The following is a 27,909-nucleotide window of genomic DNA, read 5'->3' on the forward strand; positions in this document are numbered from 1 at the left end:
GCGGACTCTTCCGGCGGCGAGGATGGCGGCGGAGAATCACTGCGATTTCCCGGTCGCCCCGATCGGCGGCCTCGGCCTGGGAGGCCCGGGCGGGCCCTGCCGCCGGTGCAGCTCGGCGCCGCCCCCCGGAGCCGTACCGGGCAAGTGGGTGAGGCTGAACGTGGGGGGCACCTGCTTCCTGACCACCCGGCAGACGCTCTGCAGGGACCCCAAGTCCTTCCTCTTCCGTCTCTGCCAGGCCGACCCCGACCTGGACTCGGACAAGGTAAGAGAGCGGCTCCGTGGGCGCTCCGGGCCCCCCGTGGAGGTTGAGGCCGTCGCGGCCCAGCGCTGTGCCGGGGAACGGCGGGGGCAGCTCCTAAAGGGCAGCTCCTAAAGGGCAGCGTTTAGCGAGTCCCAGCGCTTCGAGGAAGTTTAATTGCCGGGGGTTGATGGCTCGTGAGCTCCGCGGGTTCTTGAGTAGCGCCTTATAAATAGCGCAGAAGGATCGTTTGTGCCTTCATTTCCATGTCGACGCTGACCGGGTTTAGCTGTAGCGCTTCCATGGAGCGTCTTCCTACACCAGTATCGTTCTGTTTCTGCACTGTCATCGTTCTCCAGTTCCATTTCAATAACCAAATCGAAATGGCCTTTTTTTTTTCTCCCTCGAATTGTTCTGTTTCTAGAAGGGATTGGGTTGGAGGGGATCTCACAGCCCCACCCCGTGTGCTGCCTGCCCCACAGCTCGGGCTGCTCGGGCTCCTCCGTGGCCTCGGGCCCCTCTGAGATTGTGGTGCTTATAGCACCTCTGGGTGAAGGATTTCCTCCTCACATCTAACATAAATCATCCTTCTTTTAGTCTAAAGGAAAACTCTGCGAACCTGGAATTCAGCAAGTGGGAAAAATAACCTTTCATATCTAGGCGTAATGTTCTGTGTTTTGGAAACTGGTCAAATCATGTTACGTGGGCTGTACAGACTGGGAATGGGGTGATGCTGATTATCCCTGCACTCCTTTGGACTCACAGTTAGTAGGGAAAGCACTGCTGATGAGGTTTGGGTGTAAAGCATTCACATGAAGTGCTGGATCAGATGTGGGAGTGTGATGAGCAAAAGGCGACTCCCAGGACTGGGCATTTGATATCAGAACTTTTGTTCTGCTGGTTCTTTTTGTCACACCTAACAAAGGGTGTTTAAATGCTTGAGAAAATGCAGAGCAGACTCTGAATAGCATTCCAGAGCTAAAGAAAGGGAAATACCTTCCAGTGTGGTGTTGTGAGGAGGGTTTTTGTGTTTTCTTTGTTTAGTTTTGGGAGGTTTAGCTTAAATTGACCTCAATAAACGAGGAGTTGCGGCTGGTTTGCTGATAGCTCGGAAGCTGCTTTCACTTGGGAGATGGGGAAGCTTTCTTCTGAGGTTTCTTAAATAAAAAATAAGGCGTTCTTAATAATTAAGGTGCCTTAATTACACTAACCTTTTCCAGTTGATCCACTGCAAACAAGAAAAAAAGAAGAAAGGCTGTTTGCCTTCTCTTGATGTGTTCAGAGGGATAATAGGTGCATTTATTTGTAGATCGATTGCTTCAGCTCCATTTAAGGCATTTGGCTTCTTTCACTTCATCCCCTGGTGCAATCAGTCATCTTCCACAAGCATTATCACCAAAGCGCTGATATCTCAATAGATGTTTGGAGATGATCATCCAAACCTTCTGTCTGTGCAGTTCTTGCGTATTTCAGGTCTTTCAGTGAGACATGAATCCATGTGACGGCCCTTCAGCTGCTTGGTATGAAACAGGGACGGACGCGCAGTGGAACTGCAATGTAAGATGAGAATGTGGCATTAAGGTGCACTTTCCATACCAAAGTAACTAAGCCTGTTTCATGCAGAGCTTGTTCAGTGCATCTTGTACTTAAGACTAAATCTTAGTGGGGTTTTTAGTTGAAATCGTGGCGGAAATAGTCATCATTAAGAAATGATTGTGTAGGCTGTAGGTGTGGGGAAAGTTGTTTGGAAGAATTTGTATTGGGAGAAAGTGGTCTTATTCAGAGTTGCATTCTCAGGGCTTTTGAGCCCAGTTGACTTCAACTGGCTGTACATAAAGCCACGTATTTAGTGATTAAGCTTTCACTGCAGTCTGTTCAGTGCACTTGTCAGTTTTGTGCCCCGTTGTCTTGAACATCTGTTCAGTTGTTACTGATTTTCACTTCATTCAGTCTGTTTTCTGCAGAACCCACAATGACGATGAGTGCAGAAGTCTTTAGAGTCCCTAAGGTTACTTAACTAAGTAGTGCCTGTCTTCCAATTACAGCTATGCAATGCGATTTTGCACTTGTAAACAGCAGTTCCTTCACAGTTCCTAGTGCAGCTAATAATGTCCTCTTAACCTTCAGAGCACCAGAACTGATCTTTGACCCAGGATTCCCTGGGTTTGGTCCTGTTGTGTTTTCTTCCTGAAGATCACAAAGGCTTTAAACCCCTTATTCTGAACTTCGGAAACGTCAGCATAGGAGAATGTGAATGTGGGCTTGTCTGTAGGCTGGTGGCTGTTACACCCATCCTGGACAGACTTGTCAGTGTCTCCAGATGGGAACAGGGAGAGGTGGGGCAGGGAGAAGCCTAAGTGGTGAGCCAGCAAGGCAGCAATCAAAACTGAGAGCCCACTGCTAGAAGGCACTATGAGAATTGCAGCTTTAGCAGTACATCATGCTGTCTGCTGTGTGAGGAGTTTGTCTGGGGTGCACTTCGGTAACTTTAGAGGAGACCATAAGAAATGCTCATCCCCGGTGAGAATGGATCTTTAAGCAAACCCACAAATGAGTAGTCAAGGTGCTTCTGCCTAAACATAAGGTGTATGGCGTACATCAGCCATGTTGCTGTAGTGAGTGGTTACACGTTAACACTATGAGTTTACTAGAAATGAGAATAGAAAGCTGAAATAGTCTGTAGATTATGCTTCATCCAAACCAGCTGCATACCTAGGGACTGATTGCCTCTATCACAGTTTGCACACCAACACTTTTGTTTGTTATTTAACTACGTGCATCATAACAGCTCCTTCATTTTTACTGAAAAGGCTCTGGGAAAGGCAGCGTGTTTGCCTTCCAACCACCTGCAGGTTCTAAGGTGGAGCAAGGCTTGGCAGCCTGCAGGCTGCTGCTGGGTGTGCTTCTGGTTGCAGCACAGGGAAGATTGACCTCTGTGCTCCCTGTGGCGAAACTGATGTTGAAAGAAATCAGTTCCGTGATTTCATGTTATTCCTCTCCCTTCATGTCTCAAGGTGTGATAAGTTTCATTGTATTTAAAACTGTTTGAGATTCATCTCAGCAAATGAGTGAATGGTAGTGGTCATATCCAATGTTCATAATAGGATTTGTTTTCAGAAGTGTTTAAATTGCGGTTCGTTGGTGAACATGTTTGTATGGTAAGTTTTACAGCTTGGCTTTCCAGTTTATCTTTTATAAACTCTTTTATCATTCATTAAACTTCTCCCTAAGTGAGAATATCATCAACCTTTCCTAAAAAGATTTTGGCAACTGTATTTGTGCTTGATGTTTAAAACCTTTCTCAAGTTAAGAATAATAGTACTGAGATAGACAGTTATGGAAGCGCTGGATGTTTTAGATGAACCAAAATCTTCTTGGCAGCGCATTCTTAGCTGTCAGCACTAAATAATCAGTGCAAGAAAAGCTTCTTAATTATAGTCATTATTCTAAGATATAGTTAAGATGAACTTTATTTTGCCAGTATATTTCTGGTTAGTCAGTTAGGTGAGTGTGTTGTGATATTAATGTAGTTTGGGTTAGTACTGGCCATCAACAGTTTTTCAGTGTTTTAGGCCACGTAGTTAGAGAAGAGAGATGTTCAGGGCATCCAAACGAAGATCTAAATACCACAGGAGGGTAAGGGAGGCAGCTGTTCCTAAATCCTGCCTCAGTGCCAAATATAATTGTGTTTCTGTGCATATTCCTGCCATCAGCAGAAATTCTGCTCACTTGGTGTATATAAATGATGCCAGTGTTTTAGATAAACATGTTGGAGCTCAAAGTGTTGAGCAAAGAGTTTGATCCTGTGGTTTCTAACAGTGTCCATTCGGGAAAAGTGTTTGAGAAGTCATCAGCCTTATTTTGACCTCAGTGGAGGCACTGAGCCGGGCATGGATTCCTAACGATTCAATTTGTGCATTCATGCAATTGTTGGGAGCAATGTTAAATGGGGTTAGAGATCGTTTGATTTAAATTATACAATATCCTCGCTTAGTTCCTCTCAAGTAATGGTGCTTTCTTGTGGGGAATTAGTTGGTAATATATATAATTCAATTCAGGCTGTGGTCTGGCCTTTCTGCTGACCCTGATGAGACAAGCACATCCTTCCAGAAAGAAATCCATGTGCCTGAATATATATATATATATATATATATATATATATATATATATATTTTATTTATATATATATATATTTTTTTTTTTTTTTAAGGAAAAGATTAGCTACGAAAGACCTAATATTTATAGTGATCTGTTGACAAAAAGGCCCAGCATATCAGTTAGGCAATCCTTTTATCAAGCTCCTTCAGTTTAGACATCTGGCTGTTGAAGTACATCAATACTGCATTGCTCACAACTGTTCACACAAACTGAATTATAAAGGAAACAAAAGTTTTATTCCTTTGATTCTTTGACAAAGGTATCAGCTGTGCAGGAAATGCTCCTGAGTTCTTTATAAGATCCAGTGTTCAATTCACTGAGCTGAGCATCAGTTGGAGGTTGCTGTATGCCTTTGTCTGTGTGAGGGAGCCTCTGAGCTAAGGCAGAAACAAAAGATTTTAGATCAAAATGGTGATGAAAAAAGATAGCTGGTATTTGAACCTCTCTGTAAGGTAGTCTTTGTTCTGATACTTCAGAATTCCAACCAAAATGATAGTTCCTGTGCTGATTGTAACCTTAGTTTTCAGTGTTCGCCCGTGGCACCAATGCTCTGATGTTTTTATCATTGGTAACAAGGGGTGGGGGCAGTTGGTCATACAAAAGAAGTTGCCTGTTACACAGTTTGAGTTGAGTAACTGATCAGATATATTTACAACTAAATTGCTGAATTTCATTTAATGTCTAAAACAAACCTGGTTTGAAGTGATATGGCTATGTCTGAGAACCTGCTTGCTATTCAGATACCATGCTGTGTATTAGCTTGCAATTCCTGCTTGGGCATTCAAATCATTGTGCTTTTTTAGCTGTCTTGTTTCTTTCTTTCTTTCTTTGTTTTGAAAATAGGATGAAACAGGTGCCTATTTAATAGACAGAGACCCGACCTACTTTGGGCCAGTGCTGAACTATCTCAGACATGGGAAGCTGGTTATTAACAAGGACCTAGCTGAGGAAGGTAGGATGTTACTAAATCTCTTGATCTCTCGTCATTTTGTTGTTATTTTTACTGCTTTGAAAGTCAACAAAAATAACTTAAAGGTAGATGATGAATTAACATTGTGCAGCATTTCAGTCTGTTGCAGACAAAGCTGATTGGTATTGTACAATTACAGTATGTTGTTGTTAGAGCTTTTTGAGTGATTCCTGGAGTCGCAGCTCCCATCCTCAGAAACTCAGCCTAGAAATTCAGCTGTGAAGGGAGATGCTTCTTATGACTCTGTGAAATAGTTTTTAGTCTTCTTCAAGCAAATGTCAAATGAGTTTTAGAAGATGTAACTTCCCTTACCAACCCTAAGGGAAAATGAATTGTTTTCCATAGCTGTGTAGAAGATGATATTAAGAACTGGTTGGTGATTTTGACCTGGAGCATTTGGTTACATAGTCTTTTCAAAAAATGTTCTGATTCTAGGTGTACTGGAAGAGGCTGAATTCTACAATATCACATCACTAATAAAACTGGTAAAGGACAAAATAAGAGAAAGAGACAGCAAAATCTCACAGGTAAGGCTGTTTATCAGTGTGCTTTTCGTTATTTGTTTGATATCAAATAATGGGTGGTTCTCTTTATTTTTTCCTTTAACTGCGCATTCTCCCAGTAAGATGCTGGGTGTCTGTCCCCCTCATTGGCCAAACTGGAGCCATTAGCATCCAAAGACTAATATTCTAAGTCTTTAATAGCTGCTAGTATATTTACAACAGCCAGAGGGTTCTGGTTCTTGTTCAAAAACTAAAAAGCATGTTAAAAAAAGTCTAGTAGTGGTAGAATATAATTAGCAAAATATGCTTGGAAATAGTTATTTGAGAAAAAAACTCAGTTTTTCCATATATATTTACTTACTTCGACTGTGGTGATATTGTCTAAATATGCTGTAGCTGCATGTTTATACAGCATACATACAGATGTTATTTAGCTCTCAACTTAAACTTTTTGTAGCAAAGTTACCTTCTTCGTTTGTGGTACTCTGTAGTTGTAAAGATCTTGCCAAATCATCCTTGAGTGTTTCTTCGTAAAAGTGAATATGACATTGAAATGATTGGGTAAAGAAAAGATTTGTGCTTGTTCTTTAACAATGCTTTTCTGGCCTTCCCTGATGGTGTCTTCATGAAGACATTACAAATTTCTTATTTCCCTACTTCTATTGAAGTTGGGTCAACCAGACCCAAAACTGTTGCTTTCTAAATCTAAAGAATAAGGGGGAAAACTCACAAAGACAGTGAATTCCATGCTGTATTAAGCATCATATATTTCTTTCTAAAGGTGCCAGTCAAACACGTGTACAGGGTGTTGCAGTGCCAGGAAGAGGAACTCACTCAAATGGTCTCCACAATGTCTGATGGTTGGAAATTTGAACAGGTAACAGAAATATGTAAGATGTAGTTACAGAGTCTTCGGAAAATGTAGTTATATGAAGGAGAAGTAGAAAGTCAATTATATGCATCTTTTTAAGTGCACTCATTATCAGAAATTGGATTGATAAAAAGATGCCCAGTTAAATTGAAGTTCTGTGTTTATATTCTTATTTGTCAGAGTGAAATGGATCTGGCTTTCAGTAAAAACTTGTACATCATGTTTGAAATGTAACTCTTTGGTATCTGCACAGCAACGTTTGGATGGTGAATAAAATGAAAAAAAAAAGATGAGAAAGTTTTTAGAAATGGTAGATCAGATATGAAGAGTTCTTGGTAGAAGAGATGGGCTTGGGAGATAAATGTTTCTCAGATCCAAACAGTGGTTCATCAGATAAAGGTCTGATAAATCTCTGCAGCTGTGAGGCTGGATAGGTGGGAGCTACTTGTTTTCCTTCTTTGCTTTGCATAAAAGTAGCATCGTATGTACATTGAAGAATACAATGTAAAAGGAAAAGATTTTTCCGTTAATTGAGATAATCTCTGTGAATGAACTGCGTAGATGGTCTCTTCAACGTTCACTTTCCTGAACTACCAGACTATCTAAACTGTGCTGGAACAATGATTGTGGTGTGAGACACAGGTGCTCAGCCACCATGTTTCTCAGTATCTGGTGCCAACTGTAGGAGAGATTGGAATAAACAAACTTTTTATCCCATGCAGTCTCCTCTGAATAACACAACAAAAGATCATTTTAAGGCTGCAATGCACAAACCTCAAAAAAGAATGTTTTGATTGTGTTCTATAAAATGTGCAAGTCTCTTATATCACAGAGAAAGCCATTATCAAATAAATTAAACCAGCACAAAGAAAGCTTCTTCTTCAGTTCTCCAGCTCAAGTATTGGAGGATTCATTTGAATCAGTGAAAAAAGCTCTTACTAACTAAATCCATGGGACTAGTTTTTGACCAGTGCATTGATAATGCTTTTTAGATATTCTTCTCTGTCACAGGAAACAGTCTTTCACTAAAAAACAGATATTCTTACAACAGATGAATTGCTGCTAAATCTTTTAGCTATCTTAAAATCAACGTTCTTTGGGAATATTGTATTTTGAAATATTGTTTTAGCAGTGCAGCTGCAGAAAGAACCATTATAATTTCAGAATTTACATTTTGAGAAAATTCTAGTTGTTTTCTTGAACATTACATCCTTGTTTCATCCAGCTTTCTTCCTACTTTGCTTTTCCCCCACATTGCTCTCTCTCAGACACATAGTTTGAAGAAGACAGCCACAATAGCTGTACATTCCCTTATTATTCAGTTTCTCCTTACTTCAGACCACGCCATTCTCTCTTTTGGTTCCATTGCAGACCTGCTTTTAGTGGACATCTTTCACTTAAAACATGATTGCAGTACTTTGTATAGTCCAAGTACTTACATTATTAAGATTTGAAGACACTGTAAATTTTTTATTTTTTTTTTTCCCTAAATAAATATCTGTTGCTCAACAGCGTGCTTCCTTTGGAAGCACTCTGTGGGATGGCACCTGCCACGCTCCATAGGTATCATTCATGGAAGGGAGATCATCAGCTTTCTCAAAGGAAAAATGCCTGAGGGTTGAGACTCCTTGTGTTCTGCACATGATGTAATGTGTTTTAGTGGTTGATACTGATAAAGAATATTTTTTTCCCCTAACATTTAAAAATTTCTTCTTAAAATACCATTAGATGTGATAATTAAATAGGAGTGGAATGTGTTAAACTTTTGGTGCACTTATGAAGATGCACCCATGCACTTTTCCAAGGAATATAAATGAGCAGTGCTAGAAATCTGCAATGATTTATCAGCTGAATTCCAAAAACAACCCCTGGTAATTGTGCTGCCCCACTTTGGTGATTTGTAGCGTGTTAGTCTGTAGATTATTTTTAGCTTCCAGCATTACATCTTCAGGCAATCAGAAAACAAACACTTTGGCGTTACTGCATAATGAGAAACTTCAGGCCGTACAGAACTGCTGCTTACAAAGGCAGCAGCAGCATCAGTCATGTAAACTTTAATATTTAATGTAGCCTGAGTCTGTCACCAAAATGCCATCGTCAATAGGTTCTCTGTAGGAAAAATACAGTATTTATCTGCTGCCTTCAAAGGTATTCACAGAGCATAAGAGGATAAAAATAAACTTGCTGTTCATAAATGTTCTAATCAGTGATGATCTTCTGCTTACTGTGAATGGGCAGTTAGTCGCTAGTTCCTCACGCTCAATTGGGAGCTCTCATCTTTCTCAGTGGCCCTTCACTTTGAATTAAATGGGTTAGGAATTGCCATGTATTAAGATAAAATAATTTTTATAATGAATTGTGAAATTGTGCAGAGATTGCTACAAACTTGTGAATTTTCAGACATCTGACAGCTGCAGGCACAGTTCACAGCAGTGACTTTAATGAGAAAAAGACAATTTTTTACATAATAGTTCTTTGCTTTGTTGTTCTGTAAATCAACTCTTCTGAAGCCATTTTGAAATGCTCAACTTTTTAAATTTTTCCCCTCTAGTTGACTTTGTGTTTCCTTAGCTGTATTTTGTTTAACAGCTCCTGAACGAGATGAAGCCCTTTCGTTCCCAGGCTGGGTATATCACTTTACATAACACCTTTCAGTATTACATCTGTGTTACTTTCTGCATTTGGAATGAATGGCAGGAAAATAATGCTCTCATTTTCATAATATGCCAAACTTTGCTTTGGTTTTTTGGTACAGTTGGTTACATCACAATGATATGAGGAGTTTTCTGGTTTCTGATTAGTAACTCTTTTAACTTCCCTTGAAATTATGGATGTCTTTGTGACTGCTTCCATTACTTTTTAGTAAGTTAAAACTAAAATTGCAGCCTGTTCTAGGGACAAGTAAATGTTACCTACACATTTGAGTTCATCTGTTATTTGTATGATTTGGATAATGGTATGTGCTGCAGCTTTACAAAGGTTTCTTTTTGTGTTTTGCTCTGATTGGTTATTTCAGCTTGTCAGTATAGGTTCCCAGTATGGCTGTGGCCGGGCCCAGCAGTCAGAGTATCTGCTGATAGTGTCACGGGAAGTGAAAGGGGAAGAGAGATGCTTCCAGAAATGCTGCAGTGAGGTGTGTCACGCTGTTCCTTTTGCCCTCACACCGATTTGCTTGGCCTTCTTGCGTTTCTGCTGCTTTCAAATAATTCCACTTTATTCCTGGGTGTCCAACACATAGCAGTTTGTATGTGTTTGTGACTGGCTTTTATTTATATTCACAGTCTTTCATTGCACATTATCAATGTTCATATTGGGTTTTTTTGTTTGTTTGTTTTTGGTGGTTTTTTGTTTGTTTTTTTGTTTTGTTTTGTTTTAAACAAATGTTTATTCAGACTTCAGTTAAATGAAGGTTTTTCTTAAGAAGAATTCTTATCTTCTCAATAGGTAACTTTTTTCCCTCAAATCTTCCTCCAAAGTTAACTGATTTGACCTGTACTTGTTAAGTAAAAGTTGTGCAGTTCGAAATCAGGAGCCTTGTAAATAGAGCTTTGAGTTTGCTGATTTCAGACAGGGGCATACTTTTGTATGTTAGTCATTCTTCCAAGCCGACTATATTTCATCTGCATAATAATGAGTTACCTTTTGAGTTCCGAGTCTTCTATTTGTGGTAACTCCAAACATGACTGGTTATTAGGTGGATGAAATATATTCAAACTGGAACAACAATTAACATACTTTTTCAGAAGTAATAAACATGGAGAGACCAACAAAACCAGTGGTTTGTTTTAAAGCTTGTGTTGGGAAGGAGGAATATCTTGGGATTTTTTAGGTTTGGTTTGATTTTTTCTTTCTTTTTCTTTTTTTTTCCCCCCTTGGGAAAGATTTTTGAGAACCTAATGAATAGCGACAGTGTCTCATTTACTTTTTAGGCTGTCTCATCCTTCCCTCTCTCCTTATTCTCAGGTCACTGCTTTTTTAATCACTGTGCTACTTCCCGGTGTTCTGGAGTTGGGGAGGGATTTGTTTTGCTGGCCAGTAGCACTGGAGGCAGATCCCAGCTCTTTACATAGCTATGCTTTGTTTCAGAGTGTTATGTGAATTGATTTGAGGACCTGGTGTTCTACAGAATTTTTAATCAGTGCAATACGTATATATATATGGTTAGTCAGTCTAAAAGATTAGCATAACATCATAAGATAATATGGCTGTGAAATGAGTTATGAGCAGGACCTTGCCTATTACATGGTCACTTGGCCTTGCAATTTTTCATTTCAAACCTGGACTGCTGCCTGGGTGTATTCAGGAATCTACTTTTAAGGTATCATGCAATATCTATTTCTTAGAGTTGCACAGGTAACTTTTGGAATGTGGAATTAATGCACTAAGTTTGCAGGCTTTCCAGAACTGAGTAGGAAATATGATGTATTGCTAAGGATGTGTAGAGTGTAGGCAGCATGACATTATTCATATGTTCATGCTGTGGAGAGCTCAAAGTAAAAAATAGGTATTAGTTGAAGACATAAGGAACTGTTTTTTAAGAGTATAGCAAACTGGAGTTTTGAAGCACTTGTCTTTAATATTGCAAAACAAACTTTGTTTTTAAATGCACCAGCTATTTAAGAATGGCAAAAAATCATTTAGATCTATTGCACTGAACAACCTCAATATTGTTCATCTAGCTAATGAGCAGTCAGTCTGCCACATCTCCATAAGAGACTTACATGTAAAAGGTCATCTAATTTGAATTATGAAGCATTAATGGGAATTTAAGTAGCTATCAACTGAGGAACTGTCAGCCTGGTTGAATCAGGACTGAAGATTTGGGTGATGTTTGCATCTTTTATCATGTCTGTCACAGAGATTGTTTATTACTGTTGTGTGTCAATAAGTAGTAACTTCTTCTGATGGGATCATTTCAGCTGTTGTCATAGCTTATCTGATATCAAGTTCTTGCCATTTTGCTAGAAGAAAAAATTCACTACATGATGAAGTCATATACTTAAATATTATACTTCACATTTCTCTTCATCACAAGTTAATTATTTATGGATTTATTTAAACATGTACCCAGCTTTTTGAATGTGTTCTGATCTGCAAGTGACTTGAACATACTGTTTAAGATTCAACAATAATTGAAGTAGTTGCCCTACTTGTATTATGTAGTATTTAATTGATACATAATTCATAGACCAAACTCTATACCACTTCAACAGGCTTAGATCCAACTGCCTGGGCCTCACAAGTTGTTTCATTCTGCAGAGATGCTGTCTGATGCTTTTCTGGATACTGGCTTTGTCAGTCTGTGGATGCTCTTGCTTGTTTGTCTTAGCAGAGTGCTGGAACAGCTGAATATCTATCTCCTCTCTCTCCTTAAAATTACAATTAGGCTTTATTTTCTCCTGAGGTGGAAACTGCTTTTAACCATGGTCTGCCTTTCACTTTGTTAGGGGAATCATGCCTTAAGCATGCCTTAAGTTCAGTGTTATTCTCTGTGGTACCCTGCCAGACTGATGGAGATACATTTGTTTTTAGACAAATAACCACAGTTTTTCAAATGTTGTTCATCTAAAAAAGAAAAAAACAAGTCAAGCCTTTTCTGTGGGGCTGTTCCTAGCTCCTATATAATGGAGTCTGCCCCACTCCTATATAATGGAGTCTGAGGAATAGGGCAGCCTTATTACATGTCTGTGGTGGTTTGGCAGGTAGATGTAGTATAGTTTTGGTAATGGTATTGCAGTGTTTCTGAAACAGTTTGATTTTTAGGTGCTTGATCTGTGTAAGTAATTATAGCACCACACATTACCTTGTCATGGCTTTGAAATAAGTCTTTTTGAAAAAATGAATCAGCTTCATCAGAATTGATTCTGGCTGGGAAAGGCAGGCTGTGTAAAGCTTTGAGTACTAGGCAGGTGTACTGTGTGTAAGGTAAGACAAGGTATATGAAACTTATATAAATGTTTGAGGGCCATCTGGATGAGGAGCTACAAGATATGGTTTGGTGGCTTGTGGTAGCAATGGTGATGGGAGGATGGTTGGACTGGATGATCTTGTAGGTCCTTTCCAACCTTGTGATTCTATGATTCTTATGCTATTTGATAAACATATTGTATATGAGGTAATACTGATGTTTAGCATATCCCTCATTCTCAGTAAATTGTAATTCATCATTCAATATCAAAACTTGCAGAAGCTTATAAATCATTTCATTATACACTGCTTCCACCTGTAGTCCTTCCTAAAATCACTTCCTTGCAGCCATGCACATGGATTTCAGACGTTAATCGTAGTGTCCCAACATGCTGTATCTTTCTGTTTTCCAATCAGGGACAAATTTTGATGCTGTCCACTCAGAAGGTGTTTTAGTAGAAGTGCTGTTGTTCTATAAGTGAAGTGGTAGTTATTCTTCCTGGCTAAAGTGCTTCCTGCATGCAGCCTTTTATGTGCTAAATTGTGCCGGTTAAGACACAATATATAAGTTTTTAAAAATTAACTTTGGAGGATGGGAAGGTTTCCATTAAATAAGAGGAACAGGGAACGGGCTGCTCTTCCTCTGGCCTGACTCTGTAGCCTTTTGTTTGACAATAAAATCATAATTGTGAGCCATTAATTCTGTAAATGTTTAAAAAGAAAAGCTATGTTTATCTTACCATCAGAGTGTCAGTGTATTTGTCAACATCAAAATGTATTTGCATTGAAATGGAGATTTAATGCTTCAGGCACAGCCATCAGTGTGAACAGTGAGGAATGCAAAGTTGTGGGGTTTGTTTTACATAGAAATGCAAGTGATTCTTTCTTTCATCTTTCAGCTGGTCAGTATCGGTTCTTCCTATAACTATGGCAATGAAGATCAGGCTGAATTTCTGTGTGTTGTCTCAAAGGAATTGCATAACACTCCCTATGGCACAACCAGTGAACCCAGTGAAAAAGCAAAGGTAAGTTACTATATATTGGAGAAAAGAGATGGTGTCAGCATAGCATAGGCTTTGCCGAGTAATGCAAGGCATACCTTTCTTATGAGCCATTCTTTACTTAACTTTTTTTCCCTCCTTCAAGGAAGTAGTGGTTCCCTGTTGGTTGTACAAGAGAGTGTAAATGGCACAGTATCTGTTACACCAGATAGCTTCTTTCAATGGAATAGCTGTACTGTTCCTGATGCCTGTCCTGTTTTTTGAGTACTAACAGATATTTGCTGTTTACAGCTGAGAATCTGCTTTTTTTTTTTCTTATGCATTTGAATAATTCCTCATTCTTTCAGTGTCTCAGTTGAAAAATATTCTTCTTGCTTGAGCTCAACTGAAGAAATCTTACAATCACGAATGGGAATTTTAATGTGGCATCTTTGAGTAATGGTGCAGTACATTAAAAAATAAAGATAGTTGATAGCTTATTTACATGTTTCCCTCCAGCTCTCCTTCCTTTTTATAACTAGTTGTATAAAAAGATTGCAGTGGGCACAATATCCAGGCATTTTCATCAATTGTCTTTCCGAGTTTGTACAAAGATAAAATGTAAAGGTGCAACTGAATGTAAGAAGGCAGTAAGAAGAATGGACGTGTGTTATTCTGTGCATATTGGACTGTTTTTTATCATGGTGCAGTTGCTTTGTAAGAGAGAATGACTATGGATAAACAGAGTACTTCTGTAGTTGGCGTGAAAACTTTTCATGTGGTGTGTTTAAATGGGAGATGGTAAAATATCGCTGATTGCTTTTCTAAGAATCACCTTTAAGTAAATAAATCTTGAAATAATGCTGAAAAGCAATCTGGATCTTTGGCATTGTGACCCCAAATAGGCTGAACCTCTCTACTTTCTGTGCTGTGTAACTTTGTTTTGCTGCTACATATGTGGAGACATTTTTGCAAATTACATTTTAAAAGTACATTTTAAAAGTATATATTTAGTGAAATTATTGATTTCTACTATTTTCTCTCTGTTGAGATAAAACTTCCAAAGAGGGATTAACATAATCAAGTTCTGCTTTTGTCAGAATGCTTCAGGAAAAAAAAGAGTCGGCAAGGAGGAGTGTGGCAGTAGTTTAGGGCTGGGATATGTGCCTGGAATGAAAAGTGGAATTCTTGAACCTGATGTACATCTTCCTAAGAATTTGTGGTACGTACTCAGGGAGCTTCAGAAGTTGCCAGAGTTGCATCACATCCTTCACATAGTAGAAAATATCATCAAACCAAACTGTCAACACCTGAATAGATAAACTTGTTCAGGGCACAGAACAACTGCTGTACAATTAGTAGCTCTGAGAGATGCTAAATCTTAGACTTCTCTGTTTAAATACTTCTTGGTATGAGAATTATTGCTCATTTTTATTTGAAGATCTAAATAGTCACTCCTTTTGTCCTGGAAGAGTTGAACTGTTGCTAGCAGTAAATGGCAATACTTGAATAATCTTTTTTATTTATTTTTATGCTATATATCTTACAGCTGGATGTTTTATCAGGGCTTGAGGGGAGGAATTCCTTTTTGGTTGGGAGGTTTCTGACTGTGTTGTGGAGAAATTTGGACTGGTCCTTGGGAGCTGTTGTCTCAGTAGCTCCCTGCTTAGTCAGCTTTAAACTTCCAGTCTATGGTCTGTTCAGTAGTGGCTGAGTTGGTCCTTGGGAAGTTCATATGATTGAAATTAGGGTATCCAGTGATATATACAGAGTGAGGCGAATCACATCCTGAGGCTGATGTTTAGAAACTATGAGAAAGACCTCCTAATTAAAGCAAAAAAGCACCAGTACGTAATGTCTTGTGACACGCACTTTGATTTTAATTAACAGTAGTGAACTTTCAAAATAGAAAAAGCATATCCGATACTATGTGTAATCCAGTGTCACCTCATCCCTTCTTAGAGTTGTTTGATGGAAAACAGCTTGCATAGATGGGTTGGAACAGAGAAACATTAGAAATTAAAATCTTGAAACATGTGATTCCACCACACTCGCCATGAGCGTTCTATGCAGACTTTACTATCTCTCAAACCTGTACTCCACTTAACTACATGTTGGTGAACCTCCAGCATGTATAAAGCATAATGCATTGTTTTGTTGATGTAATGTGTAGAAAGATAATTGAAAATTTGCTGTGCTATGAAGCACTAGTGGTTAGGAAGTGCAAAAATGATCAGTCCTGTAGTGTGTATTTTCCACAGAGGAGTAATTTTAGCATGAAAAATGCCATGATTGGCATTTTTAAGGAAAAAATTGCCTGGTCAAATTGCAGTAAAAAACAAAAATGACCAACAAAACTATGTAACAGGCAGCAAGATGTCCATCTTGGGGTGTATTTAAGCACCTGCTTTTCTTAGTTCTGTCAGCAGTTGATTCTTTTGCAGCCTTCTAATATGGCTGAGAGAGGGAATATAACCCCATTTGGAACAGTGACATAAATTGTTTCAGTGGTCTTTACAGGTAGCTATGACACTACTGGAAGATAGCCTGTGTTCCCACAGTTACTTTGCTCTTTCAGTTTATGTACCTGTAATGAACAGGCTTTGGTCATATCATCTATATCCAACATTTGATTTTCAAGTGCTAACCTTCCCTGTCTGTGGGGAAGCTAAGGTACCAACTTTGGATTATTTAAATTTTCTATGTCCTTAAGGTCCCTGTTATTACATTGTGTGGCACTTTTGACTTCTGTCTGCTGATTTAAGGACATTTGGGAGAGAACGTTTTCATGAAATCCATAGTGTTCCTGCTTGAAATAGTCTGCTCCCATGCTTTCTTAAGAAGAGTGGGGGTCCCAAATAAAAGTAAATTAGTGCCATTGTCCAATGCTTCAAGTCTAAGTGGACTGTACTTTGTTGCAGCTCTGACTCACTTGCAATCTTTTCTTTTCCTTTCCTTTCTCTATACTTGCTGCATGCTGCATGCCACTCAGAGTGAAGATGAAGAAACGGATTACGATATGAATGACTCAGATTAAGTGTAAATGTCACGGTGAGCACTGGCTGCCGTAGGATTTTACCCAGATGCTTTTCTGCCCCACCAATTCCTGTCCCTAGTAGTGCTATCCTTTGGCTGGTCCTAGTGGTGTATTTGTTTGTGATTATAGTTGTGGCCTGGTTAGCAGAAGCAGAATACCTGTTCTGTATGTTGGCTCTTTGACAATGAATGTGGCTGTTAACAGCTGTAGTATGATGATATCCTTTAAAGGTACGCTAAGAGAAGAAGTGCCTCATGTAGACCATATGGGAAAATGCTCTAGGGCCAGAATTGGTCTTGACATCTTTTCTGTCAATTACTCTGTGTGTGTAGGAGCATCTGATACAAATTTACAGAGTAAGTTTACAGTGAACACCTGATCTGGCAGTATGCTCACAAACTTAACTGAAGTACAGCATAGTCAAAATATCTGGTAATTTTGAAACTTACTGTTTTTGAATCAAGACTTAGCAAATACAAACAGATTATGTGATCTTAATGTACTGTTATCTTTGTCACACACAGAGGGATTAGTTCCTTCTCACTGTAATTTGATGTCTTGCTGAAGATAGAGGTGCTTAACAAGTCGCTGCTGGAACAACATAGAAGTTGCACAGAAGTGTTTCTGAAATGTTGTTTTTGCACAGATGAGGAGGAAGCTACGTTACAGCGAGTTGTAACTAGGTGATCTGTAAGGTCTCTTCCAACCCAAATCAGTCTCTGCCTGTGATTATTATCTTACCTGACGCTGACAGGAAACACTGCTGAGGTGGGCTTGGCAAAAGATCTTATTCTTACAAAATGGCTGCAAGGAATGGATCAAATATGAAGCTTTATTGAAAGAAAATAAATTGGTCTTTTGATGGAATTGCTGGATCTTTTTGATGGAATGCTGGATTTTTAAGCTACCCAGGAGACAGAAAATCTCTTAAGATGCTACTCCATCTGCAGCAGATCCATTCTGAGTGGGAGGAAATGGGTCTTGCGTTCTACTTATCTCAGAAGCTGTCACATTCAGACCCTTAGAAACTGAGTTTATTCAGCATTGCTGAGATCACCGGGAGAAAAAACAGAGCAGAAGCATGAAAAGTAGGAATATTCTGAGTACATGAGGTTTGAAGAGTAAAGACAAAGGAGCATTATCAGTGCAAGTTTAGGTAATAGATCACGTCCTTACATGAAAACTTTCTGCTCCAGAAATACCCCTCAGTCCTAGCGACCAGCAGTTGTGGCAGATCTTCTAAGTCATTTTCAAATGTTAGTTACCTCTACTGTTGTTGAGGTGTCTTCTCTCAGCGTTCTTGCCCAGATAGCCACCACCTCATCGACATCTTATTTTCAGGAGAAAAGGAGGAAATTCAAATTGCAGAATGGAGTCAGTCATCCTTTGAGCAATTAGTAAGTAAGACCAATTTTGGTAGAATTCTTGATAATTGAAATTCAAATTCAGTTCAAATTTCTTTCCTTCTTTGGACAAAATCACTGTGCCGTGACTATAGAAGATCCTCCTTCACCCAGCTGCTAAACAGAGGTGGATGGAACACCTCTCTCTTGAGAGCCTGCTGATCAGAAATCACTTTCTCTTGAATAAAAATAGGGGTTACCAGAAAAGCATGAAGCAAAGCATATTAAAATATTGCCTGATCTGATGGAATTTTCTACTTGATTTTGGATTTATTGTCTCAACCAACTGTGCCAAGTTGAACAGCCAGATCTGGCTTATCTTTATCTTACTGTATGTGTTCTTGAAGTTCACAAAAAGTAGTTCTAACTCCATTAAATGTCAGAGTATTCTTTAAGGAAAGAATGAAGTCAAATGTTGTATTTTAGATGGGACATTAATGTACTCATAAAGTGAGTAGATGCAGTAATGTTTTCTAACTGCACTGGTGTTTGTTTCAGCCATGTTTTTGGCCTCGCTGGCTAGAATTGCTGCATCAGACTATTATGCACTGTGTGGGCTTCTTAGCTACAATCCACTGTGAATACTTAAGGAAAGAGATTAAGTAATAAGCATATATCCAATTAACTCCTGATACATTTCCCCAGCTTGCAGTTAGCTTTTTATTTTATTTTTTAATTTTTTTGGCTTTAAGCCTACGTACAGGTCACTGCATCACATAGGTATCAGTGACTTTTGTTTTCTCTGTCTAATCCCATTTGAATGTCTTTTTAGTAGCTACTGAGCAATTTTCAAGGCTTCTCTCTTCTTTGCAGAACACACTTGTATCTTCCCTACAGTTCAGTGTGAAATGCTTTTTGTTTAGTACACACAGTAAATTCTTCCTCCTGAAATAGGCTCTGTTTGCACTAAAACATATCAAAGTCCATCAGGAGCATCTTCCTGTATGGAAATGTATCGAAGATCCTGCATTGTCATCTGTTTTCCTAATGAAATAATACTGTCTGACTTGCAAATGAAACAGATTTTTGTAACCACAAAGTAAGACACTGCATGGATTTCAGTGAGCAAGTGATAAAATGGAGTTAAAAAATAAACTTGTTTTTTAATTTTGAAGTGAACATCAAACTGTCTCTGAACGAGTGGTGGGGGGGCCTTTATGAACTCCGGTCCTAAAAGAAAAGTCCCCATGGAGTTGTGCAAAGCAGAACAAGACCCTGCTTGACTGGGGAATTGGTCTAGATAATCATTTAGGGTTTCTTCAGACTCAAATGATTCTGTGATTCTATGACTGTAGACACTGTGAAAAAGGCAAATTGGGCTTGATGACTGATAGAGGCTGGTTTGTTCAATTCTCAACATTCAAACAATATTTAAAAGGAACCAAATACCTGGACTCTTTCATCTGAAACAATATATGGAGTTGGCATGCTGTGTTAAGTGGTTGCCAGTTTTTACCCAACAGGCACAAAGATTGTGTGAGTTGTCAGATTCTGTGAATTGTTTGGGGTGGAATGTGTTTCTCAGTTATTGGCATGATATTTGTTATAATATGGCATTAAACTCAAATCATCATGGAAAGAAACTGTATATCAAAGACAGCCATGCTGTTTCCCATGCTGTGCCTTTGCTTTCTTTCAGCGTTTGCAATCAAGAGCCATTCCCAGTACTTAGAAAACAGACAAGAATTAAGAGAAAAGGGAGATTGTTAGAGATAGTTTAATTTCTGGATGAATGCTCTTATTTGTCCTCAGTACATTTGAAGCTTTATTTAGTAGGGTTTTTTTTTTACCTCAGACATGACTGGTTCTGCCTTTGCTTGAAGGCTCCCCTGTGGAACTAGGCAGCCTCAGAGCTGACCTGGTTACTCCTGTTTGCCACTCAGGTTAGAGTAGCACTGTGAGAAATGTTCTTGCCTGGAATCAATACTAAGATTTGGATCCTTCACTGGAGGTGCTGAAGAGAATCAAAATAGAAAAGGAAAAAAAGACTTCAGCCCGTGAATTTAATATGCACCTTTTAAAGTGAATATTAAACAAACCAACTGCTTTTAGGAAAAAAAAAAATAATCATTTTAATCTCACTTCTGTAGTAACAACTGGAATTTGTGAGAAATTCATTCCTGCTCATGAGGTCAAAAGCTGCAGTGCTTCTCAATTCCTTGTCTTGGATCATTCAGAGGATAATGATGGACAAAGTAATGTGTGAGATGGCAGTGTGCCACGTCCTGTCTCTACAGAAGCAGTTTTCCTGTGGCCTAGAATGCTTAACCAACTTGTGAGAAATTGCAGAAGCAAACAATATTCATGTGAAAATATATTAAAATTGTTGTCATAAAGTAGGATTTATTTTCCTATAGCTGGTCAATCCAACTGATGAGCTTTGTGTTTCTGAGCAGCATAGTAAGCATCTATGAAGAAATCTAGTTGGTGACATGTAGTTCATGCAAAACATCAAGTCTGGGCATCTGTTTCAAATGTAGATTAGATTCTTGTCAACTTGTACCCTTAGTCTTTGGAAGCTGTCTGCATCATCTCACTCACTCTGTCCTTCGTGCACGTTTTGAATTGCTAATTCATGTTTTCAGAGGATGCAGTTTGCAGCCGAAGCTTTCAAGAGTTAAGGACGTTTTTCAATAGTGGGAAAAAATTAAGATTGCATCCTCATTTTCAATGAAGTATCTGAGTTCATTTACCATACAACACCTAAGTAAATTTAGAACAACAGTGAGGCTGAAATGGTTTACTTCTTACATCTCCCAACCCTTAAGCTTTGGCTATATTAATTAGACTCTGTTACTAGCAGTGATGTGCATGTGTTTTCACAATGTTTGACAGTAAATATGGTATGTATTAATCTTCCTTTTTTTTTCAGTCTTAAAGCACAGGCTTCAGGAAGGTCTTTGAACCAGCTTCTTAAAAAATTGATGTCAGTTATCTGTAGTAGTCATTATGTTGTTCTTTGTCCTCCATACTTGAGGAATGACACTACATACATTTTCATTTATAGAATTTTTATTTGCCTCTTACAGATTTTGCAAGAACGAGGATCCAGGATGTGAAGACAGTATTGGAGGGTGAAGTTTTTTCTTGTTTATTCCAAGATGCAGTGAGTTGTCACATTGAAGAGGCTTGGCTGCAAAAGACAAAAAAAATCTGATTTAGACAATTTTCTGTTGATCTGGGTTCAACCATTTTTGCCTATAAGCTGGTGTCAACTGGCTTAACGCGTTGTAAGATTACTTAATGGGAATAGATGGTGTGGGAGTGTGTTTTAAGTTTTGGTTGTAGTGCATGGTTGTACTCTCTTATGGGCTATCCAACACTGGCCATCTGAAAAGAAATAACCACGCACTCATATTTTCCTCTGAGACATGTAGCACTTAATGCTTGGTGCTGGATGACCCAATGTTGATCAGTTAGCAGAGATTTTCCTACTAATAATTGTAAACATTTAAAAGACAATGGAATTGGTGCTACACACACACACACACACACACACACACATTACAGCCCACAAATGAAAATATTTGGGCCTATATTGTTTCAGAATCAGTGACAGCATCAGTGACAGCCCCAGCTGACTGTCTCACACTGCACATTCCTTATGGCACTGCAACATATTCTATTAGGTAAGAACAGCCTAGGAGATCAACTGAAACTAGCACGTAAAAAGTTACACAACAAAGGTTTTCTTCAAAGGAAGGTTTGTATATATTGACTGGGTTTATAGCGTACGTTAATACCCAAAGGGAAGACTATACTCAGAGAAAATGGCCTTCATCTGAGTCACTCTTGATGTTCCTTCTGACAAAACAGTCTCCTCCTGTAAAAGTCACGCTCCAGTCTTAGACAGATGTTTGGAAGGGGAATCGAAATTCACTTATGATGAACAACAGAAAATTTTATTTCTTTTGAGATGTTAGTATTCATATTTGTGCTTGTACTTCTAAAATTCCTGTAAGTATTGATAACAGTGGATTATGGTAGAGATTTTTCAAGAGCTGGAGGTTATGGAAGTTGGGCTGGCTGGTCCTAGATCCCTGTCCATGTGACTGGGATAAAAATCAACATTGAGCATGAACACGAGCTTGTGCAATTGAAAAACTTCTTGAAATATTGAAAAATCAGACATTCAAGATAACCATAATCAATCTTTCTGTACTGTTGCAACTATGCAGTTAAAGAACACTTTGAAGACATCTGGTTCAGCTTGATTGGTTTGTGTCCTGGATGAAGGCTAATACACAAGACTGGAGCTTTTTAGTACACTATGTTTTGAGAAAAATCTTTCACGTCTTTAAAACACTTAATGATATTGACAGTATAAAACTCAGCTTCATTGACACATGTAGCTGAAAGCAGTGGAAGGGAGTTTTGAAGAGTTATAAAATCACTTTGAATTCTAAAGGCATTTGTTTTAATTCTCAGTAACTTCAGGACTTATGCGTGTACTCTAGGTAATCCTTTACATGAATGCCTGATTATCAAGCACCTAAGGCCTACCCTTTTTTTTTCTAAAAAAAAAAAAAAAGAAAACAAAAACAACCAAAAAAGAGTTAATATACATTGATAGAAGTTTGGCAGAATTTGTAAAAAAACAAAAACAAAAAAATTTCTACTAAGCTGGTTAAACAATGAGCTAAACGTTTTGTCCATGCATCTAATGCTTGAAAGGGTTTGTAATGCATTTTGCCACTTGGATGTGGTCTGCACTGAAAGCTGCTGGCCCCTCCACAACAACACATACAATGTTTGTCTTTTTTAAAGATGTTCAAACTGAATTGAATTTACTAAAAATGTAATTGTGTAGGGGAAAATGTTTATACTTTTATACTTTTTTAGGCACCCATATTTTATCAGCTTAAATTTAGCACCCAAGGTTCCCATAAATAGTAACAGATTATCTTGTGTATCTGAAAATAAGCCTAAATATTGTCTGTGTTATCTACATATTAAAGCATTTCCTCTGCTGCAGTAGTCACTGTGTTTTTAAACAGCATGACTCCACCATATTCTCTGAGCTCCCCAGCTCATGGAATTGCAGCCGACCAGGTTTTCTTGATGAGCTTTGCAGAGCAATGTGGCATTGGCGCACATATATTCTAATGCCCAAAATATCTGCATAATAATCCTTCTAAATCTGCACTTCCATTGTCTCTTATTTAACTCTCAAAAGACAGAGTATTTTATTTCACAAGGTGAGATCTTCAAGAGCGGCAGCAGCAAAACATAAGTAACAAACTGAGCCAGTCGAACAAACTCAAGAGTACGGAAAAGGGTTGTTTATTTTTTCCCAAGTATGTTTTTTCACTGGATTTTTTTTTTTTCAGTTTTAAAACATGCTTTTACGTTGAGATTACCTGCTCTCCAGTTTACATTCTATCCCTGTTGTAGCAAATTTGGGAAAAGTGGTGGTTAATCATTTTGCACTTTGTTTCCAATACCTCATGGAGATTTTAAGCAAAAAAAAAAAGAAAAAAAAAAAAAAAAAGGCAGGTACCTTGTAAATTATTTTGTATGTGCTATTGCTTGAAAACACCTGAACTATCTACTTTCCTGTTCTTGCTGTTGATTTCTTTTGTGAACATCTGAGGCTTTCAGATAGATGGAAGTGCAATCATGCGCCTTTTTCAAGGCATTAAGAATCAATCCCTAAAGAAGGTTTTTATTTGACTCTTGTAATTCCAAATACAGTTAGCTACAGTAGGGGGCATTTTTTTTTTTTTTTTTTTTGCATTGGAGTCCAATCTACATCACATTTTTCATACATAAACATCTTGCAGGATGAGGTAATGGACGGACGTCATTTAAGCTGGCGTCCTTTGTTTCTTTTCTGTCTTTTGAGGTGTATTCACTTAAGCCAGCTGTTCATGACTATGTAAAACTGATGCTGAGCTTGTATTTGAAAAGCTGTTTTGAAAAAAAAAAAAAAAAAAAGCATGAGGTGAGCTCTGGATTTTTCCCAGCTTCTCTCTCTTTACATTAAAACAGTATTTCAAGTTAGGATTTAGGGTTTTGAGCATGGAGAGATTGATGAAGGAAGAAAGTAGGAAGGGAGAGGTATGAAACATATACAGTTAGATAAGGTAACCTCTCATGAAATTTAAGTTCTGTGGAAGATTTAACTTCCCACACTTTCACTCTGTGAATATTCAGGACGATGGTTTGCTATGTTGCTCATGGAGAAGGAGGTCACTTCAGTAGATCATAGTGGATTTTTAGAGGCGTTTCTTAGAGACTTTTATTGCATGATGGATTTCTTGTTGTAGAACCAAGAAGTCCGTACTTACTGTATTCCTTTATTTAAGATAGGAAACAGGCTGTTTGTTTTTTTTTAATATTGGAGATGACTGATTTTTATGTCAAACACTTTTGAGTTTCTTCAGGCAACAACTGAATCAGAGTTTATCTGTGACAAACAAGTCGTTCTGAGGCTGCGAAGTTGTGAATGGAACTGTCCAAAAGTATGTTCTGACTCAGCAGGTCCCACAGTGTGTGTGAAACTGAGGTTTTTTTAGCAAAAGTTTACCTGGAATTTTCTCTTACTTACTGTGGAGTTTCTAAGGATTATGGATAACTGCAGTTTGTTATCCCACAGAGACGTGTGTCACAGGCCTGGTCACCTACTGAACTTTCAGTCTTCAGAATCATATACTTGGAACATCTGGAAAACGTTGTTGGTTTTGTTTTTTCAGATTCAGTAGGCTTCTAGTCCTGATAACAGTTTCTGGGAACTGTTTCATCTTCCCACCTGAGCATTAGTAAAACATATTCTTGAAGAAACTGAGCTCAGGATATCCATCCAGCTTTTTCTCTTCGGACTTTATTAAGGCAGTAGTTGCATAGCTCCAATTTCCAGCAGTGTTTCAATGCAATTATGACTGATGAGAAACAGGGATTATTTCCTGGAGATACCAGAACTTGATTCAATCTCCTCTTTCTCAGAGAGTGGGACTTTTTTTTTTTTAGGAGAAAAATAAATTCTAACAGATTAAACAAAAGAAAAGGCACTTGCTCAGGGAGCAGGTCTGTTGAGTGGGATGATGATATTTTCAGAAAGCTGATTCTCAGAGCAGAACACTGCATTCCATGAACATCTGTTGAGGATGCTGGAAGTTTCAGTCTCTTCTTGAGCGGTAACACAACTCATATCATTGACAAATTGCTGTTTCATTAGTATTATAAAAATGAACTTAGAATGCAAAAATGTGTGAGTGAATGCAGTTGTGTAGGAATGCATTATAATGTGTGTTGTCCAGTTGTTCAGGTAGGCTGGAATGCATTCATTGAGATGTACTGGGAGAACTGCTAAGAACTGGGCTTTTCTTGGGGATCAAAGCCAAGGGAAAAAAAGAGAGTCTGGAGATGAAACTCGGCATTTTGTTCCCTTAAAATGCAATAAAACAAGAAAGCGTCATTCTCCTATTTTAATCTCTCTTTCAGCATCAACAATCTCTGTTGAATTTTTTGAATTAACTTCTTCAATCAGCCCTGAAAGTTGGGGCCCTTGTAACAGAGATGGGATTTTGTTTTGCCTTTAGCAGTACCTGTTATCTCAGGACAGTGGGATTAAAACTTCCAGGGGTCTCTGGTGAAGTGTCTTTCCTAACACAGCCATTTTGAGATATATATAGGAAGCTGCCTGTTTGCTTCACTATTCTTTAGACTGCAGTTATTTGCAGCTTTAAGGACAATCTCAGGATTTTACCTGGGTTTGTGAGTAGGATTATTGATTCTTAAAATAGGATGAATATTCAGTTTGAAAAAGAAATGTAGAAAGCTGCCTGGACTCAGTGTAATATAATTGTTCGTTCTTTTGGCTCACAACAATCAGGAGCTGTCTTTAAAGGCTTCTTACAGGACTGAGGCTTCAAAGGGCTAAATAGGTCTTATTTTATTGTTCGGTTTGCGTGAAAGAAGGAACTCTTTTCATTTTCACTGCGGAAATCCTAAGGGCTAAAATACTGTCCAGGGCTAATTTGAGGTTCTAGAGACATAAATAATTTCTAAAAAGCAGCTAGTTTTTTTTTCTAACTCAGACTCTAAAATCGTTTTTAGAAATTGCAGATGTAACCAATTGCAGATATAATTGCATTCGTATCTTGTTTGGAATTTCAGTATCCCTCTTGGTAAGGAGTACAGTAGAGATGACAGCACATTTGCCCACCACTTTATTATTGCCCATGTTGAAATCTAACAGCTGTTGTGAACAGAACTGCCAACAGAGAGACTTTGAGGAAGACTCTGTGCCAGGAAATTGATGCTGAATATTTCATTGCAGCTTAGCTGTCCTTCACTGTTGCAAGATCTACCAAGGTATAAACTTCTGAAAAGTTCAGTAAATAAATACTGCTGCAAACAGAGCCTTCTGGGTTCTTTCCAGGGTTCTCTTCAGGATGTTGTTTATTAATAATTACGATAATTAAAACAATTTATTGAGAATTATTTTGATCCTTTGGTGGGAGCTGGGGCAGGAGAAGGTTCTGCTAGTTCTCCTTGCTTTGGAATGCTGAGCGTAGGGCTTGACCCAACCTGTTGAGACTTCCAGGCCCGATCCATGTGAAATGTAAGAGTTGAAATACCCGTGTACGTGATTCTTGCTCCTTTGGAAGATTTTACAAAAGCTCATGCACAACGTTACTCAAATTGAAGTTGGCCCACGCGTTCTTGCTAGGAGAAAAGCAAGTGCCAAGACACTGTTAAAAAAGAAAAACGTTGCCAACTTATCTGCCTGGAACTGAACCAAGATCACCAAACTGAACAAGTACCAAATGGCAACTAAACTATCTCAGCCTGCTTCTGTCCTGAGCCTCATCTGAGCCCAGCTGTGACAAAATCCCTGAATCTATTTCCTACATTCTGTCTAGGCCCACGTACCCAATTCAGCAGGTTGGTTTTGTTGGTTTTAAAGCACCTGTCTCACAATTAGTTGTGCATCAGCTGTTTGTGTTAATATCCAAGTGGCCATACTTGCAACATGTTATTTCCTGGATAGTGGATTAGCAATAACACTTTATTTTGTGCCAATTTGTTATCTCTAAAGTGTTCTTACTGCAGCAAAGTTTGAGTTTTGATTTGGTTTTAATGCCTTTGCATTGACCAGAACTCTTAGCACAGACATGGACAAAAAACTGAATCCAGGGGGTTTCTCTGGATAAAAAATCTGCTAGGGCTTCCCAAGACATTTGAAGTTGGTATAGTTAGCCATCATTTTTAAAACAAAGATACGATTAAAAATGTGTGTGGGTATTTTTTTAACCTCCTTTTCATAACACTAGCATATTGTAAACTGCATGAAATAAATCTGTTTTTCCCTTTTAAAGTCTGATGTCTTAAATCTCTCTTTTCTAAATCCCCTAAGGTTGACAGTAACAGTCGCTGATACACCTGGTGTAGCACTTCATTTAAATACAGAATGTTTTATTTCTCTGTAGTCATTCAAAGCAGCACATCCTTTTCTGTTTCCTCAAAGACTTGATTACAGAAAAAGCCGTGCTTATTTGGAAGTACATCCACTGGGAAATTAAGGTATTTTCCTTTGTGTTTATACAGTCACTGATCATTGTAGCAGGAAATTGTCCCTTCTGGGATGGGTATATAACCAAGAAGAGTGTCAAGTTTTAATTAATGACTTTGTGTATATTTTCTTTCATTCATGGAGCTAACAAATCAACCTGCCTAACCTCACTGATTTCTTTTAGAATCCAGTATGTAGATTTTTAATAGAAATACTTATATCTGAAAAATGAATCTGAAAGTGACACTTTGTAATAAGAAATGTAAATAAGCCAATTAATGAACTCTGGAATCTTAGGGGGCTACACCATTAAGAATGAGGT

The 27,909-nt window shown here is 38.4% G+C and overlaps 1 protein-coding gene across 8 annotated transcripts; it reads left to right on the plus strand.

The window, feature by feature from the left end:
• The first annotated feature begins 2 nt into the window (after nucleotides 1-2).
• On the plus strand, nucleotides 3-27,392 carry KCTD5 (potassium channel tetramerization domain containing 5). Of its 8 annotated transcripts, none has more exons than XM_085514130.1 (8): nucleotides 3-265; nucleotides 5,243-5,351; nucleotides 5,805-5,896; nucleotides 6,654-6,749; nucleotides 9,760-9,876; nucleotides 13,550-13,675; nucleotides 21,100-21,144; nucleotides 26,189-27,392. In XM_085514130.1, exons 1-7 carry the CDS (start codon nucleotides 23-25, stop codon nucleotides 21,127-21,129), a joined length of 813 nt encoding a protein of 270 aa, XP_085370256.1. In that variant the 5' UTR covers nucleotides 3-22; the 3' UTR covers nucleotides 21,130-21,144; nucleotides 26,189-27,392. The 8 variants fall into 8 exon arrangements, with proteins under 8 accessions (XP_085370256.1, XP_085370254.1, XP_085370257.1 ...); XM_085514128.1 differs by lacking the exons at nucleotides 21,100-21,144; nucleotides 26,189-27,392 and adding exons at nucleotides 14,731-14,852; nucleotides 16,623-16,638; XM_085514131.1 differs by lacking the exon at nucleotides 9,760-9,876.
• Nucleotides 27,393-27,909: the final 517 nt, after the last annotated feature.

This window comes from Coturnix japonica, chromosome 13, assembly GCF_054131305.1.
Source record: "Coturnix japonica strain WE chromosome 13, WE-NBRP24, whole genome shotgun sequence".
NCBI lineage: Eukaryota > Metazoa > Chordata > Aves > Galliformes > Phasianidae > Coturnix > Coturnix japonica.